This window comes from Carassius auratus, chromosome 44 (genome assembly GCF_003368295.1).
Source record: "Carassius auratus strain Wakin chromosome 44, ASM336829v1, whole genome shotgun sequence".
Classification (NCBI taxonomy): Eukaryota; Metazoa; Chordata; class Actinopteri; order Cypriniformes; family Cyprinidae; genus Carassius; species Carassius auratus.
This window is the reverse complement of record NC_039286.1, coordinates 5,041,071-5,056,035: the sequence shown is the minus strand read 5'-3', so window position 1 is coordinate 5,056,035 and position 14,965 is coordinate 5,041,071. Positions and strand designations below refer to the sequence as shown.

Below are 14,965 nucleotides of genomic sequence, written 5' to 3'. Positions count from 1 at the left end.
GTTTGCTTTTTGTATTTTTAGCAGTGCAAACAAGCTGGCTAACAGTCTGAAATTCAGAAGCATTGGCAAAGCACTGTGTAAATCAGCAAGACTGTAATGACTTGGTTACTGGGCGATGTGCTATGGTCAAAAGATCTGATCCTGCATTTCATGCATATTTGTCTTGTGCCAGTGGATTATTTTTTGTCTTTATTGCTATTATAGTAGTAGCATTAGTACTAATTAGTTTTAATAGTATATATTATGTAATATTATATATTATGGATACTAAAATGTTGCACTGCATTATAAAACAGAAAATTATATGACCACGAGGAAGCCACAAAATTACAGGTTTCTTTAAACATAAGCAAGAAATAGTTTCTAGAGCCTTACTAGCTGTGAAAAAGGATAACATGTACTGTAAATAGTGTATATATATATATATATATATATATATATATATATATATATATTATTTTACAGAAAAATTGACTGGATATACATATGATTAATGTATAATATATGCATGCATGTAGCACCATCTTTTTCATTGTGTGACATGTTGTAATTTGCACAACTCACAACTTTTTATGGTGTTTTAGTTTTTTTAGTTTTTTTTTTACCAAAAAGTTTCTTTGAGGAAGACATTTCATTAACTGAACATTTTGTATGTTTTTAAACAATAGTACGGTCCATTACATGCATTGTGCTTTCAGTCCCTTACGTCTTTGTTATCATTCCTGTTAAAAAATGAAATATGGTGCCGTCTAAGGCTTATTGAGTTCTAACTCCCTTTCTTGCCGAGCAGTTTTGGGTTTGCATTGTAAGTTGTAACCATTACCAACATGGATGGGACACACCCTAGACGTAAAGAGAGAGAGAGAGTACAAAAAAACTCATACTTGTCATACCTGAATAGACATGTATTTTAAATATAAATTTCTGCACATGAAGACTTTTTAATATTAAAGCTTTATTATAAATATTAACATAGTTTGCTTTTAACACAGATGGGGTTGAAGCTAAAAGAAAACTGTCTGTAGGCCAAAGACCTGTCATACACACCCACTGTACTTTAACCAAAAGTAGTTTTTATGGTTTTCATTCGATACTGATCTCCACATGAACATACTCAAAGGATAAGTAAAAAAAAAAATCTGACATTTTAATAGACCAACATGATACATTTTACAGTTTGTATGCACGGATCATTTTCCTCTTCATTTCCAGCTTTGTGTCTTCTTTAACTGCATCCTGTAGCACGCTTCACAGGCGATGGACAAACCCACAACCAAAGACACAAACTCCTCAAAGTTCACCTCCCCATCTCCATTGGCATCCAAGTCCTTCATAATTCTGTCGATAGTAGTCGGATCCTTTTGAGACTGTGGGGAAAGAGAGTAAAATGTTTTTGATAAACGAGAGAAAAACTTATATCTGGTCTGGATTTCCTTTTCTTGGAAAATGAAAGAGAGGAGAGCAGAATACAGAATGTCTTCTACTCTTAAGTTTATTTATTGCATCTTCACTGCCACTTTAATTATCTTTCATGTAGATCTGCCATCCTCTTGACTTTTGACTCTTGACAGAATGATAGTATTTATGAGAGAATGACAGTTTTTCACCTTGAGAAACCCAGAGAGCTCGTTCTCCATCAGGGTTCGGAGTTCACGGCGGGTCAGGGAGCCACTCTTGCCCTCTTTTCCAGCGTAGCGGTGGAATACCATGATGAGGGACTCCATGGCGGTCTCTAGCTCGGATGGCATCGCTGCTCACTGTCTGGGTCTGGCCACCTTAGAAAGCTGATATCAATCTAATATTTACATTGATCTTGACCATGCATTTCTATGAAATGGCAGAATGAAGAGCTTACCGTTTGTGCGTCTGAGTGAAGATTTTGAGAAATGCTGGTCATCTCTCTCAAGAGTTTATATGACCGAGCCCATGGGCAGGAGAAGGTCTTATCAGGGGAAGTTGAGCAATACGTTGATTAGAGCACAGCATACCTAAAGTCTACAAGTTAAACGGACTTTGTGTGTACTATATAGATTGCATTCCTCAATAGGGAACAGTAATGTTAGTATATGAAACACCAGAAATTGTACAATATATACACACAAGCTGTCAAAAGTTTGAAATAATTACGATTTTTAAAAAAAAATGATTTTGAAAGAAGTCTCTTATATTCAGCAAGGCTTCATTTAAATTAAAATACATTTTAAATGGAATTTATTCATGTGGTGGTAAAGCTGAATTTTCAGCATCATTACGCCATTCTTCAGTGTCACGTGATCCTTCAGAAATCAATATGTTGATCTGGTGTTCACGAAACATTTCTTGTGATTATCAATGTTGAAAACTGTTTTAAAAATTTTTTTTTTTAGGAAAACTGTGAAACACTACAGTCCAACATTTTGTTATAATTAAGATTTATTTTGAACCTTTATTCATCAAGGACGCATTAAAATAAAAGTAAAGACATTCATGTTACAAAAGATTTCTATTTCAAATAAATGCTGTTCTGTATGACAGTTTCGTACATAATGCTGATGAATCATTTAAAGATTATGCAATTAAATCAAACAATTTTTTTAATAGATTTTTGTGTTTCTTAATCCCTGTCTGGTCATCTCCCGAGAGTGATGGAGAAACGAAGCTTTTCGAAACTCTGAATCAATTGAACCAATTGCTTTGCAAAATGATTCACTACTTCGAAGCGCTCGAGACAGCGCATATTCGCGGCATCTGCTGGTCAAAAGCTTTAAGTGCAATTAAAACTCAGCCGAAACAGGTATAATGACACCTTTTACAAAGCAATTGCAAACGTTTTCATGAAAGTGTAATCTATTAAATGCAACCTAAAAATCATTATAAACTATTAAATATTAAGGCGTTGTAAAAATCATGTTCTTTTATTAATGCACAAGGCATGTTTTGTGTCCTTTTAGACAAGGATTGATAAACTAGGCCAGTTAGAAGTAAATATCATTATCCATTATTATAGGCTACGCGCATAGACCTACGTATTCAAATTAATTCATATTTAAAAATGAACCTACATCATAAAACTGACCGAAACACTGGACACTCGTTGGTTCAACAGATGTGCATGAACCTGCAGCGTGCTGCTGATGAAGCGGACGAGCTGGTTACCACGGAAACGGTATGCGGGCACGAGACCGAGAGCGTCTGTTTGAAAGCATCTCCAGCTGCGCGCGGATGTAGCGACATCCTACTAACCTACATTTTAACCTGAAAGAGGCTATGGAGGCCAACGGAATATTTCCCCATTGACATATAAAGATCTACCAAGGCGAAACGGAACATAAACGGTACGTTTTGCTAGAAAATTAGAGAATGCATTTAATCCGCATCGTGCATGTGGCAGTGTGAAGCTTCTTCTGCATGCGCTGTTTTATTGATTTAATTTAATAAGCTGCCTGGAACCTGCAATCAGTCTTTACATTCATTGCAATCAAAAGTGTGTGTGTATCTCGGTAAGTCGCAGTGGTATGCGACAGCAGTGCTGTCATAAGACAGCAGTCAGCTTCCTGTAATGGCGCCCAGATTTCAGGTGAAGGTAAGGGCGCTGCCGAATACAGCACGAGCCGTGCTAACCGGTTATACGCTCATGTCTGTAGGTCAAACCTCAGTCGCGTTTATTTTGAAGTAAAATCAGGTTAAACGTTGGTTCTGCGGGATGGGGTGACGTATGGTGCGGGTTGACATTGCTTTGAATGACCGCGCGACGATACAGAAGCCCAAGAGTGCTAATAAATAAGCTGCTATAGGCCTTCCTAAAGCATGCGTTTTGATTTTTAAAGTAAGATTTAAAATGAAAATTCTTGCGTAACGAAAAGATATTGGTTAGATTTTACAATGATATTTCCATTGAATGCGACAGGCCAGTGGTTAACCAATAATAACAAGCCTATTTTATTTGCATGGGAAATGGTTTTCAGATTCAATTTATTACAGAATTTCTATAATTAAGTCAAAGTTACCAAACTCATTTTTTTATGATTTATTTGTGCATACTGTATGTTTTTGTGGAGATGAAAACTGTTTATGCATTTAAAAAAAAAAAAACCTTTAAAAAACGGCTCAGTCAGTCTTCAAACAGTCACCACAAATATGTCTCTATGGTGCTAGTTTGATGGACAAGGTCACTGTGGGCTTTCCAGAGCTTCCAGTGTCACCCAGCTGTCTGCTTAAATCATGAACATCAGTTCACTATCCATTTTTAAAGAGCAGTGCAGGCCTGTAGCAGTACACCAGAAACAGCTATTTATAAAGGTGTGCATGTCTTTCTCAGAGACCAGGCAGCATATAAATCTAGTCTCTTTACGCATTTATCCACCTCTTTCCTCTTTCTTTAAATCGGTGTGCAACAGCGACATCATAATTCTTCACAGAGTCCAAATGTTCTGTTCCAAATATGACATAAGGAGCTAAATTTAGGGATTATTTGGCGGTGGCATTCTCTAAAATGTTCAGTTTGTAGTTCAACTGGACGCTAGTAACACTAAAACCATGGGTTTGCTCCCAGGGAATGCCATACTGATACAATGCATAGCTTATTTGCTGCAAGCATGTAGCAAAATGTGTAAATTATAATAATAAAAAAGTTCTTATAAGGGTTTATGTGATTAACCCAAGTCCGCCCTTATCAAACATATTGATTTTATATTAGAGGTTGCCTTGAGTTTAGGACCAGGGCCTGGAATAGCATCTTAGAGGTACATTCAGGGTTATGGTTGTTGATCTGGGAACATGTGGATAATTTATGTTGTGATTTTTTAAATTTGTTTTGTTCTGCACAAATTATTTGTGTATTCAGGAAACATTTAAAAAAAGTCTGATTAGATGTCTGATTGCACCATTACAATGAAGCATTTTTATAGACATACAAAAGTGTGGGGTCAGTAAGATCTTTTATTTATTTTTTATGAAAGTAATTAAAACATTTTTTTTTTTTTTGCAAGGATGCATTAAATCAGCTAGAATTGACAATAATTTTAACTCTCATAATATAACTGTAGCCTATGCTGTGTTTTTATAATGGTGTTTTACTGTAGTCAATATTTGTAAGATCTTTCTTCCTCTGTTACCTTTTTCTCACTCATCCTCTTTCTTTTCACCCTCCATTCATTTTTTCCAGTCCAATATGAGGAGTATGGAGCAGGAATTGCTGTGTCCTGTGTGCAAGGACATTGTGAAGCAGCCCATTGTACTTCCCTGCCTGCACAGCGTGTGTCTCATGTGTGCCTCCGAGGTGCTGGTTCAGAGCGGGTATCCCCAGCCCGAGCTCCCCCCGGAGCCCAACTCGCCGGCTTCTACCCCCAACACACGGTCCCCACGGCAGATGCGCAGACCCATGCCCAAGTCTGACCGAGTGGACCGCCTGCTGCGCTCAGGTGTGTACAGACAAGAAAGAGCATGCACCATCTTCAATGTCATGTAAACAGGTTAATATATTTAGTATATCTCACTGGGTGCGTATGTTTAGGTTCTGGGACATACCCAGGCCGCAGGCGAAAGGAAGGCCCTCCACTTGTCATGCTTTTTCCTTGCGTCCCCTGCGGACGAGATGTGGAACTAGGTGAGAGAGGATTGGCTGAGTGCATGAGGAATCTTACACTGGAGAGAATTGTAGAAAGGTAATAAATACACACATTCAAATACATTAAAATTATATATTTAAAATGAAATAATATATTTTAAGTATTTATACTTTAGTTATTTGAAACTTAAATTCATGATATTATATTTTTGTAATGAAATATAATATAATCTGAGCATTTATACTTATTTACTTAATTGATAAGTGATCTGGTAATATTAAGTAGAATATTAAATATACAATATATTATATATTTTTGGGGATTTATACTTATTTATTTGTTTAATTAGTGACTTAATAATCTTAAAATCTTGAATACAGAATTTACCAAGCATGTTACTAAATCTATATGAATAAAACCACATACAGACAAATAAACAAATGCTTTACTGAAGGATCTTGCACTTTCTCTCTTGCTTTCTGTAGGTACAGGCACACAGTGAGTTTGGGCAGTGTGGCTGTGATGTGTCAGTTCTGTAAACCCCCACAGGCCCTGGAGGCCACCAAAGGCTGTACTGACTGCAGAGCCAGCTTCTGTAATGAGTGCTTTAAACTCTACCACCCCTGGGGCACTCCACGCGCCCAGCACGAACATGTTCAGCCCACCCTCAACTTCAGGCCAAAGGTAAGCCGCTTCTCCTGGAGCACCTAGGATTACTACCTGATTACCTCTCACACCTTAAGGTCCAGGGTCTGATGAATTATTTAACATAAACTGAATTCATAATCCATTTTCCTTCCATAATATGCTGTATTTCTGAACGAAATTGAATATTCACAAAATGAATATGCAGATGCGACTCCATTTATCAACAGAGTATCGTAAAGTTTCTTTCCGTCTCTCTAGGTGTTGACATGCCCAGAACATGATCAGGAGAGGCTGCAGTTTTACTGTAAGTCATGTCAGATGCTTCTTTGTTCACTCTGTAAGTTGCGGAGGATCCATACGGGTCACAAGATTGCACCTGTCACCCAAGCCTACCAGACTCTTAAGGTATCAATTCAATTCACCTCTATTTTAATGATGTACCTAGCATAAATGACTGTCATTTTATGTTGCCATGGTTTTCTCTTTTAAAGAAATTGATTTAATACATTTTTAGAAGCCAATGAACAAAAAAAGTTCATTTAAGTGCTCCTATTATGCCTTTTCGAATATTGCCTTTCATACAGTGTTTAATGTAGCTGAATGTGAATGTAAAGTATCTGCAAAGTTGTAAAGCTGAAAGTGCACAATAAATAAATCTTATTGTCTCCCAAAAGAAAGAACAGAATTTTATATAATGCCTGCCTATCTTCTACGCTGTCTGGCCGTGATTAATTTGACCTGCCCTCAAACACTGTAGTTGAGAAGTTGCTGTCTTATGCTACACTTAATTTGTTTTATTTCCACTTCTGAAAGATGAGGGTGCCAAGAATCAGTAGTAAAAAAATTTCCCACTGTAACACAGTAGTACAACACCAATCTATTTTTGTGTTCCCGTCATTTTACTGACGAGTGCTTCTCTAATTTCGGGGAGTTTCACAGAACACTTGCTCTTGAAAAATGGCTCAGTTTATTTGGCCCATTTGACTCCACTGAATCACAACCTGTAATTATGATAAATAATAGATGTTTATATTTTCTATCAAGGGTTCAAAATATGGAATTATGGCAATGGGCGTATCAGTGATGACACGCGCTGTACACGGTAAACCAATCACAACAGACTGGGCCATCTGACCAATCAGAGCAGAGTAGGCTGAATCTTAGAACAACTTTGAATGAATCGTTGGAAAATTAGGTGATATTAAATGCATATTTTGAGAATACAAAAGCATATTTTGAACTGGCATGCAGGTAAACCTATTGTAGGAGACTCCCAAAATGAAATTAGGAACCTTAAAAATGGCATAATAGGAGAACTTTAAAATGCAACAACAGTGCCACCTAATGGCAGTTCAGATGCAGTTAATGTAATTGAAAAACAAACAATGGGGAAATGTCATGTGATCAGATGAGTTTATCCCTCAAAAACATTACGCTTGTGTTCAGTTTGTTTAGCGGTGATGTGTAAGTCTATTAATTGCATGTCTTATATCCATGATTCATGAACTCTTGAAAGCCAGGAAATCACAGTAAACACACACTCCATTATCGGTGATCCTTCTGTAGTGAATCATTTTTACTCTGACAGGACAGGATTTTCTTAAGGATGACAGTATTCCCATGATTCAAGGGATATGAGGTCACTAAATGATCCAATGAGCAAAAATTACACTTCTCATTCACAATGATGTTTGAAAGCTTTTCAAAATCTGATCACAAATGGGCTATAGCATGCTAAAAATAAATGTTATGAACATACGAATGCATCATATCACAACAATTTTCAATGCATGAATCAAACTCACTTTTCTGACATTTCTACTCTACTATTTATGCCAAACTATAATGAATAACTACATTACTATTATTAATCTTCTCAATAAAGTAAAAAATCTTTTACACTGTGTGTTGTTTTTAAACCCTAGGACAAGATCACCAAGGAGATGAACTTTATCCTGTCCAATCAGGAAATGGTGATGACTCAGATCACACAACTGGAGAATGCAATCACTCAAACTGAGGTAAGGCCTCTTTTTCCCCTCTTTGTCACAAAAGGAAAGCAGGTGTTTGATATGCTGAGCGGTTGTCTGTGTGCATGAATGCAGGTGAACAGTGTATCAGCCAAAGAGCAGCTCTCTCACTGCATGAAGGAGATAATGGCGTTTCTAACCGACCGGCAGACAATGCTGGCCCAGGCTTTGGAAAGCTCACGGCAGAGAAGGGCAGAGGCTTTGGCCAATCAGGTGGCTGAAAAACGCAGCTTGCTGGAACATGCCGGCTTGATAGCTTTCACTCAAGAGCTGCTCAAAGAAAATGACCCATCGAGCTTTGTGCACGCAGCCAGAATAACACACAACAGGTGGGACGCGAAACACACCTTAATATCTGCTGATAATACTGATGAAAATCTGAAAGCAGAAAATAAATCAGAAAAAATGACCTCTCTTTCTGGTAGATTGGCCCAATCTATTGAATCTGTGCAGCGGTTTTCTCTTTCTGCTGATCCTTCGTTCCGTCACTTCCAGCTTGATGTTTCCAGAGAGCTCAAACTCCTCACAGACCTGAACTTCATTCAGGGTAGGAAAATGAACAAAGGAACACTAACATTTTATAAAATACTGCCAACAAACTCATAATGTTTGTCTTTAATGTTTATCCATAATATGTATTATGGTTATCATATCAGCACTACACTGATTTAAGACGTAAGGTGTATGTATGTGTTTGATTCACTAAAAAAACATGATTGCAAAACTTTTTCATTCTGGAGTCAGTTTGATTCAGTATTGTGTTGTGAGAGATACACTAATGCTCTGGATTTCATGGAAAGCTCACAGAAAGTTATGAGAGTAAATAAACACATTGAAAAGTAATGTATCTGAAAATAAGATATTATGGTGCAAACTGGATCTTACTTTACTTGCAAAACCAAAATGACCTATCCCATCAGCCCCTCTCGCTCCTGTGATTGACACCCAGCGAACCCTCGCCTACGACCAGCTCTTCTTGTGTTGGCGCTTGCCTCAAGAATCCAATCCTGCCTGGCATTACTCTGTGGAATTCCGGTGGCGGGGGGTGGTGCCAGGGGGCGGGGCAAGAGGGGGGATTCGCGGGGGATTGGCTGCTGCTCGATGGGGCTGGCAGAGACTGGAGGAGGTGACCGGGACCTGTGCGGTGATTGACAGGCTGGAGATGGACAGTGTGTATGTGCTGAGGGTGAGAGGCTGCAACAAGGCCGGCTTCGGCGAATACAGTGAGGAAGTATATTTACACACACCACCAGCTCCAGGTATGAAACACCTTCTGAAGATTTTCCAACATAATACATTCCCAAATGATACTCATCTGCTCATCTGTTCTCTTTATCTTTTTTCTTTTTTATCCATTCCCATCTCCTTCTCTATAACCCTTGGTTTTCCATGTTTTCCAGCTTTTCTGACAACAGTGCTATACAGCCACCTTTCCTGTTCCCTTTCTATAGCCCTTAAAACTCTTTGTTATTATCTTTTTTCTTGTTTACATTTCCCTCATCTTTTGATTATTTGAGTCATTTATTCTTTAAACCACCAGTATGTTTCTTTTCCACACAAAACTCTCAATGTAGTGAAGTATTTGGATCTGATGTGAATGTTGTTCCATTCGCTTTGTAAATGTGGCCATGAGCAAATGCTCCATAATGTTTATTAATAACATTAAACGGAGGCCCGTGTTACAAATAATAATCTAAGATTTGCAAAATCCAACCAGAAGGCAGATGTTCATGACAAAACCCTAACATTAGCTTCTGCTGTAAATGAAAACGACATGAATCTAATTTTTAAGATGAAGTAAACTCATTTTTAATGTGAATAGACCTTAACTCTGAAATACTGATGAGGAAAAACACCTTTTTCTTCTCTGCCTGTCTGCTGAAATGCAAATCTTCCTCATTTTGCAGTGTTGATTTCACCCTGCTTTTCCCAGAGTGCATTTCTTTGTCTTCTTTCCTTGTTTACAGTTTTCCTGAATGCTGTATTTATGCCTTGTCCTCCTTTTGCATACTTCTATTCTCCCTTTTCACCCACTCTTACGTCCCTCCGTTTGGTGTCTTAATTCTGTGTCCCTCTTTCCCCTCTTCTTCTATCCTCCTCACAATTCCTCCTGTATTCCCTCGCTGTTGTCTTCCTCCCGCCTCCCCGACAGTGTTGAATTTTTACCTGGACTCTCGTTGGGGTCTGCACGCGGACAGACTGGTGCTGAGTAAGGAGCAGCGGTGTGCCCGCAGTGTGCCGGGTCTCTCCCTGCTGCAGGCGGCCGATCGGGCCCTTACTTCCTGTCACCTGACAGCTGATCTGGTTGTGGGTGATGTGGCCATAACACAGGGTCGACATTATTGGGCATGCTCAGTGGAGCCCGGGTCATATCTGGTCAAGGCAAGTTCTGTAAATAAGACAAATATATTATATCTCCTGTGAATCCTTCTATATCACTTTTTATCTTTTTTTTTTGTCTTTGGCTCTGTTCTACAGGTTGGTGTGGGCCTGGAATCCAAACTTCAGGAATGGTTTCATCTGCCTCAAGATATGGCCAGTCCAAGGTAAGAACAAAATCACAAAATGGAAAGGCAGAAATGAACCGCAAAAAGTGAGAATAGTAAGTAGATATGTTAATGTTGTTGTTAAGATATAATATGTAATACTTCCAATTTTGCTTTTATTATGACCAGAATTGGTTAAATTGATAATAGATTTTTTCCCCTAGTGTAAAAACATTTTAAAAAATCGAAAGATTTTTCCACTGTAGAGAAACTTTTGCGTAATTGAACGGTTCCATGGATGTTAAAGGTTTTTATTGAAACGTCAATTCCAATAAAGAACCTTTATTGTATTCAAGTCAGAACCATAGCGTGGCACTAGTCTAAACAAAAAATGATATTTTGAACAATAAACCAAATTCAAATTCAAAATTATGAAAGATATCATCATTAGCCTGATGGAGTTTCGCCTTTGGCTTGCTTAGTTGGGATTTAAAAGATTCTTGATAATAGAATTGATTTGACTGCATTGACACTATCGGATGAGAACAAAGCTCGAACTGAACTGAGCTGGATGAGCTGCTTTACAGCTCAATCGAACTCATTTCATAACTGATGAATTTTGCAACACCAAAACTGGCACTTTTTAGTTGAACTTGTTTCACATAATTTAAGAACTTAAAGTTATAATACTGAACCAAAATTAATCAACACAGAACTGACTTGAGCTGAATAGTGCCATTATTGTTTTATTTAGAGCAGCTTTACAGCCAAATAAGAATTTATTAGCATCATTGTTTTCCAGTTTGTTACTGTGAAGCTGCCTTGAAACAATCTTTACTGTATAAAGCGCAATATAATGTGTCTCAACTAGAATGCTGAGTTTGTAACATGAAAATACGACTTCGCTTGGTTGGTTATGTTTGTGATATTTCCGACTCCACTTGAAGGGCAAACAGCATGTTCAATGTTCTTGATTTCCATTTTTCATGTATTGAATCTATCTTCTTTGTGTGATAGATATGATCCGGATAGCGGCCATGACAGCGGAGCAGAGGATTCGTCAGATTCTCCTCCCCCTTTCTCTTTTCTCACAATGGGGATGGGCAAGATCTACCTGCCCTCTTCTGCCAACTCCCATCATGCCAATGCCAAGCACCGAGAGTCTGGTTTCACTAATGGCAACGGGCCTTCATCGCCAGCTGGCGTCACCTATCCACTGCCTCCGAGACTAGGAGTGTGTCTGGATTTTGAGAAGGGGCGTGTCACGTTTTACGATGCCCACTCGCTCCGCCCACTGTGGGAGGGGCCTGTGGACTGCTCTGCCCCCGTGTGCCCTGCTTTCTGTTTCATTGGAGGCGGAGCTCTACAGCTACAGGAGCTGGTTGCCAATCGTAATGCAAATCAAACCCCTGTGAGACGAGTCACTATTCAATCACGTGTAACCAAACTGAACTGAACTCTGATTGATTATCTGATTGATTTTATAATTCGATTTTAGAGATGGATATTTTTAATTGCACACAAGATAAAACTAATGCTTATTTTTATTTTTGTGGCTGTACTGCTTGCTGAATTACTGATGAATTATTAATTTGCTGATCTCACTTATATAATGTACCCAAGAAAAGTATTTAAAATGCATTTATATATATACACACACACACACACACATTATGTATGCAAAAATATATATTTCCCAGCTTATAATCGGTGACCTCTCTGCTCCAGTGTAGGAAATGTGCCTCAAAGTTTTTTTTATAGTACATTCCACCCACACTGTAGTGATATAATATACCTTGTATTAAAGTATCTTTTGCTTATTAATCTCCAAACAGAGCAGAAATTCAAGACTGTTACACAAAGCCTCATTTTATAACCCACGAAACTGTTGTAAACATCTGCTCTTTTAACCTCTAGCCATGTGCTTTCAGGACAGATTTGTCAAACTCTTTCAGCTGTCAACTGGAGCATTTACAAAGATATTTACTCAACATACGTCTTATGCCAGACCAAATGCTTCTCGCTGCTTTTTCTGCCTTAAATGGTTAAGAAGAATTTTGATTTGTTGAGATATGTGGTTTTTTTTTGACTGCAGTCGGTATATAAAATGATTTTTTTCTGAATACTTTATTAGGGCACATTGACCTTATAGCATACACAAATTGTTGCTTTGAATTCCCATATACTATTGGACAATTGGAAAATATTTAAAGCTAAATGATTTAAGAGAAGCCTCTTAAGAATTAAAATATTCAATGCAATAGATTTGAAGTGCACTGCTTTACTCAGTATTTATGCGATTAAAAGTGTATGTGTGTGTGATGCACTAACCCCACCATTATAAGTCACCTTATGCAAATTCCTACTGAAGCTTGTAGAGAATATATTTTGGATTTCAGTCCAGCGTAAAGCTGTGCTTCCCTGGAATGGCTTTAGAGTGTAGTCTGGATCTTGCTGGAGAGAATGGTAGCTTTTGCCTGCTGGTAATAATTCTAATAAATAATTATCTGAAAATTCTAGTCGGAATATCATTTACAGATCATACTCAGAACCAATGTTGTATTACTGTTTTCTGTCAGTAGGGGGCAGCAGTTTGTTCAAACATGTGAGTGCTGGTCCTCTTGCAAAGTGGATTAGACTAGTACTTTAAATAACTCCATTTAGCTAAATATTTGGTTATACAAGGATTTCAGATCACAAATGAAAACAAGATAGAGTGGTCTGTGCATGTGCATTGGTGTATGGCTCTTTTATTAAAATTTTTAATCAAGCATATAAAGAAATAATGACAATTGTAGAAAACAATGTCCCTTAAAACTAGGGAGATCTGGTAATGTATGAACCCCCCCCCCCCCCCCCCCCACACACACTTTAAGGCTTGAACCCCCAAAGAAAACTTCAAAAGTATTAATTCTATTTACATACAAAAAGATAATATACATATTTCAAGAATTTTTTCCCAATGCATTTTTATGAGCACAAGATTAGTCTTTGTGCCAAATTGATACGCTTGTAAACAGAAATCTGCACGATCACTGTATGCTGGAGTTTACATCAACTTGAGTACTACCATTATCAATCATGTTTTATAGATTTATATATCACAACTATAAAAAATTTTTTTTTTTTTTCAATTGCCTTTTTTTGAGAGCTAACTGCACTAGAGGTGACAAAACTTAAATATTTGAACAGAGTAGTCTGAAATTGGTCACTCTCATTTACTATTTCACATTTAGTGAATGAGAAATAGTGCTCTATAGAGAAATACAGAGTAATTTCAGGAGTGAGAGACTTTCTACTGTCATGTCAGGAAGATTGTAGACATCTAGTGATGTCACCTAATTTCTAATTGGTTAAACATGTAAACTTTTTAAAATGAAAAATGCTTTTATTATATTATTTAATCAATTTTATTTTTTTTACTTACGATATGTGCACCCTACTTTCATTTCAGTTTTATATTGGTTACAGTTCAAATGAGCCAAACAGGCCGAATAAGTTTAGATACTATGCAGATATGCATGTCTGTATATGCTTCTATAGAAAACCTCTTATATGACAATCCACATATGCCTTTAATTGCTGCCATATTGGTTAGAAACCAGAAAGTCGAGTGGTTAGGTATGTTTCAGCTTAGACAGACCCTTTGAGAGCCGATGAGCCAAAAAAAAAGAGGCAATTTTTTTCCTCTCATGGAATGTAATGTTTCAGAAATATAAAGTTTTAAAAGCACAGGCATACGTTTCTGGTGACAGAAATCCAAGACTATGTTGCCTCTCTCTCTCTCTCACACACACACACACACACACACGCACACCTTCTCGCCCTCCCTGAAATCATTGCTCTTGGGAGTGTGATGGCCCAATAAGAGCCGAGGGTGATATTTCTTAAAGATTGTGTGTCATAGGTTGATTTTCTCTCTTTCAACCTCTCTTTTCATCTAAACGACAGATCAATCCAGTCTCCTCCATCATTCTCTCCCATTATCCACGATTCATCTCCAATAAAGTTTTGCACACTTTATCTTCATATTGATCTCTTTCTTTCTTTTTCCTCCCTCTCCCGTCATCCATTTGGCTTTTGGCGATTCTCAGCCCGGGGAGAAGGAAAACTTCGCATCAGATTGGGTTTTGACTGACTGAAGGTATGTAGCCACAACACCACATGAAGCTGCAGCCTCTAATCCACACCAGGAAGTCTTCTGCACAGTCAGGGGGAAATAGTCAGGGGGGATTTTTAAATACCTCAGAAGCTT

General features: G+C 37.9%; 2 protein-coding genes across 4 annotated transcripts; one reads left to right on the top strand and one right to left on the bottom strand.

Annotated features, from left to right (window-relative positions):
- Nucleotides 1-935: 935 nt before the first annotated feature.
- On the bottom strand, nucleotides 936-1,974 carry LOC113062225 (protein S100-A1-like). 2 transcript variants are annotated; one of them, XM_026231930.1, is made up of 3 exons: nucleotides 1,856-1,974; nucleotides 1,608-1,784; nucleotides 936-1,367 (listed from the first exon to the last, which is right to left on the bottom strand). In XM_026231930.1, the coding sequence occupies exons 2-3, from the start codon at nucleotides 1,746-1,748 to the stop codon at nucleotides 1,203-1,205; spliced, it is 306 nt and encodes a 101-aa protein (XP_026087715.1). In that variant the 5' UTR covers nucleotides 1,749-1,784; nucleotides 1,856-1,974; the 3' UTR covers nucleotides 936-1,202. The 2 variants fall into 2 exon arrangements, with proteins under 2 accessions (XP_026087715.1, XP_026087716.1); XM_026231931.1 differs by having other exon boundaries at nucleotides 1,608-1,775; nucleotides 1,856-1,926.
- Nucleotides 1,975-3,086: 1,112 nt separating this feature from the next.
- LOC113062224 (tripartite motif-containing protein 46) lies at nucleotides 3,087-13,421 on the top strand. 2 transcript variants are annotated; one of them, XM_026231929.1, is made up of 12 exons: nucleotides 3,087-3,314; nucleotides 5,144-5,399; nucleotides 5,492-5,642; nucleotides 6,032-6,230; nucleotides 6,453-6,599; nucleotides 8,120-8,215; nucleotides 8,300-8,553; nucleotides 8,650-8,771; nucleotides 9,145-9,483; nucleotides 10,377-10,606; nucleotides 10,703-10,770; nucleotides 11,728-13,421. In XM_026231929.1, exons 2-12 carry the CDS (start codon nucleotides 5,150-5,152, stop codon nucleotides 12,164-12,166), a joined length of 2,295 nt encoding a protein of 764 aa, XP_026087714.1. In that variant the 5' UTR covers nucleotides 3,087-3,314; nucleotides 5,144-5,149; the 3' UTR covers nucleotides 12,167-13,421. The 2 variants fall into 2 exon arrangements, with proteins under 2 accessions (XP_026087714.1, XP_026087712.1); XM_026231927.1 differs by lacking the exon at nucleotides 3,087-3,314 and adding an exon at nucleotides 3,359-3,562 and having other exon boundaries at nucleotides 11,728-13,420.
- The last annotated feature ends 1,544 nt before the right edge of the window (nucleotides 13,422-14,965 follow it).

What these genes read in the sequence shown, in the direction of transcription:
- LOC113062225 (XM_026231930.1), bottom strand. Translation starts at nt 1,748, where the DNA reads ATGCCATCCGAGCTAGAGACCGCCATGGAGTCCCTCATCATGGTATTC. An exon ending in AGCTCTCTGGGTTTCTCAAG is followed by an intron (nt 1,368 to 1,607) that starts GTGAAAAACTGT and finishes CTTTCCCCACAG; the next exon opens with TCTCAAAAGGATCCGACTAC.
- LOC113062224 (XM_026231927.1), top strand. Translation starts at nt 3,539, where the DNA reads ATGGCGCCCAGATTTCAGGTGAAG. An exon ending in CGCCCAGATTTCAGGTGAAG is followed by an intron (nt 3,563 to 5,143) that starts GTAAGGGCGCTG and finishes CATTTTTTCCAG; the next exon opens with TCCAATATGAGGAGTATGGA. An exon ending in CTGGAGAGAATTGTAGAAAG is followed by an intron (nt 5,643 to 6,031) that starts GTAATAAATACA and finishes TGCTTTCTGTAG; the next exon opens with GTACAGGCACACAGTGAGTT.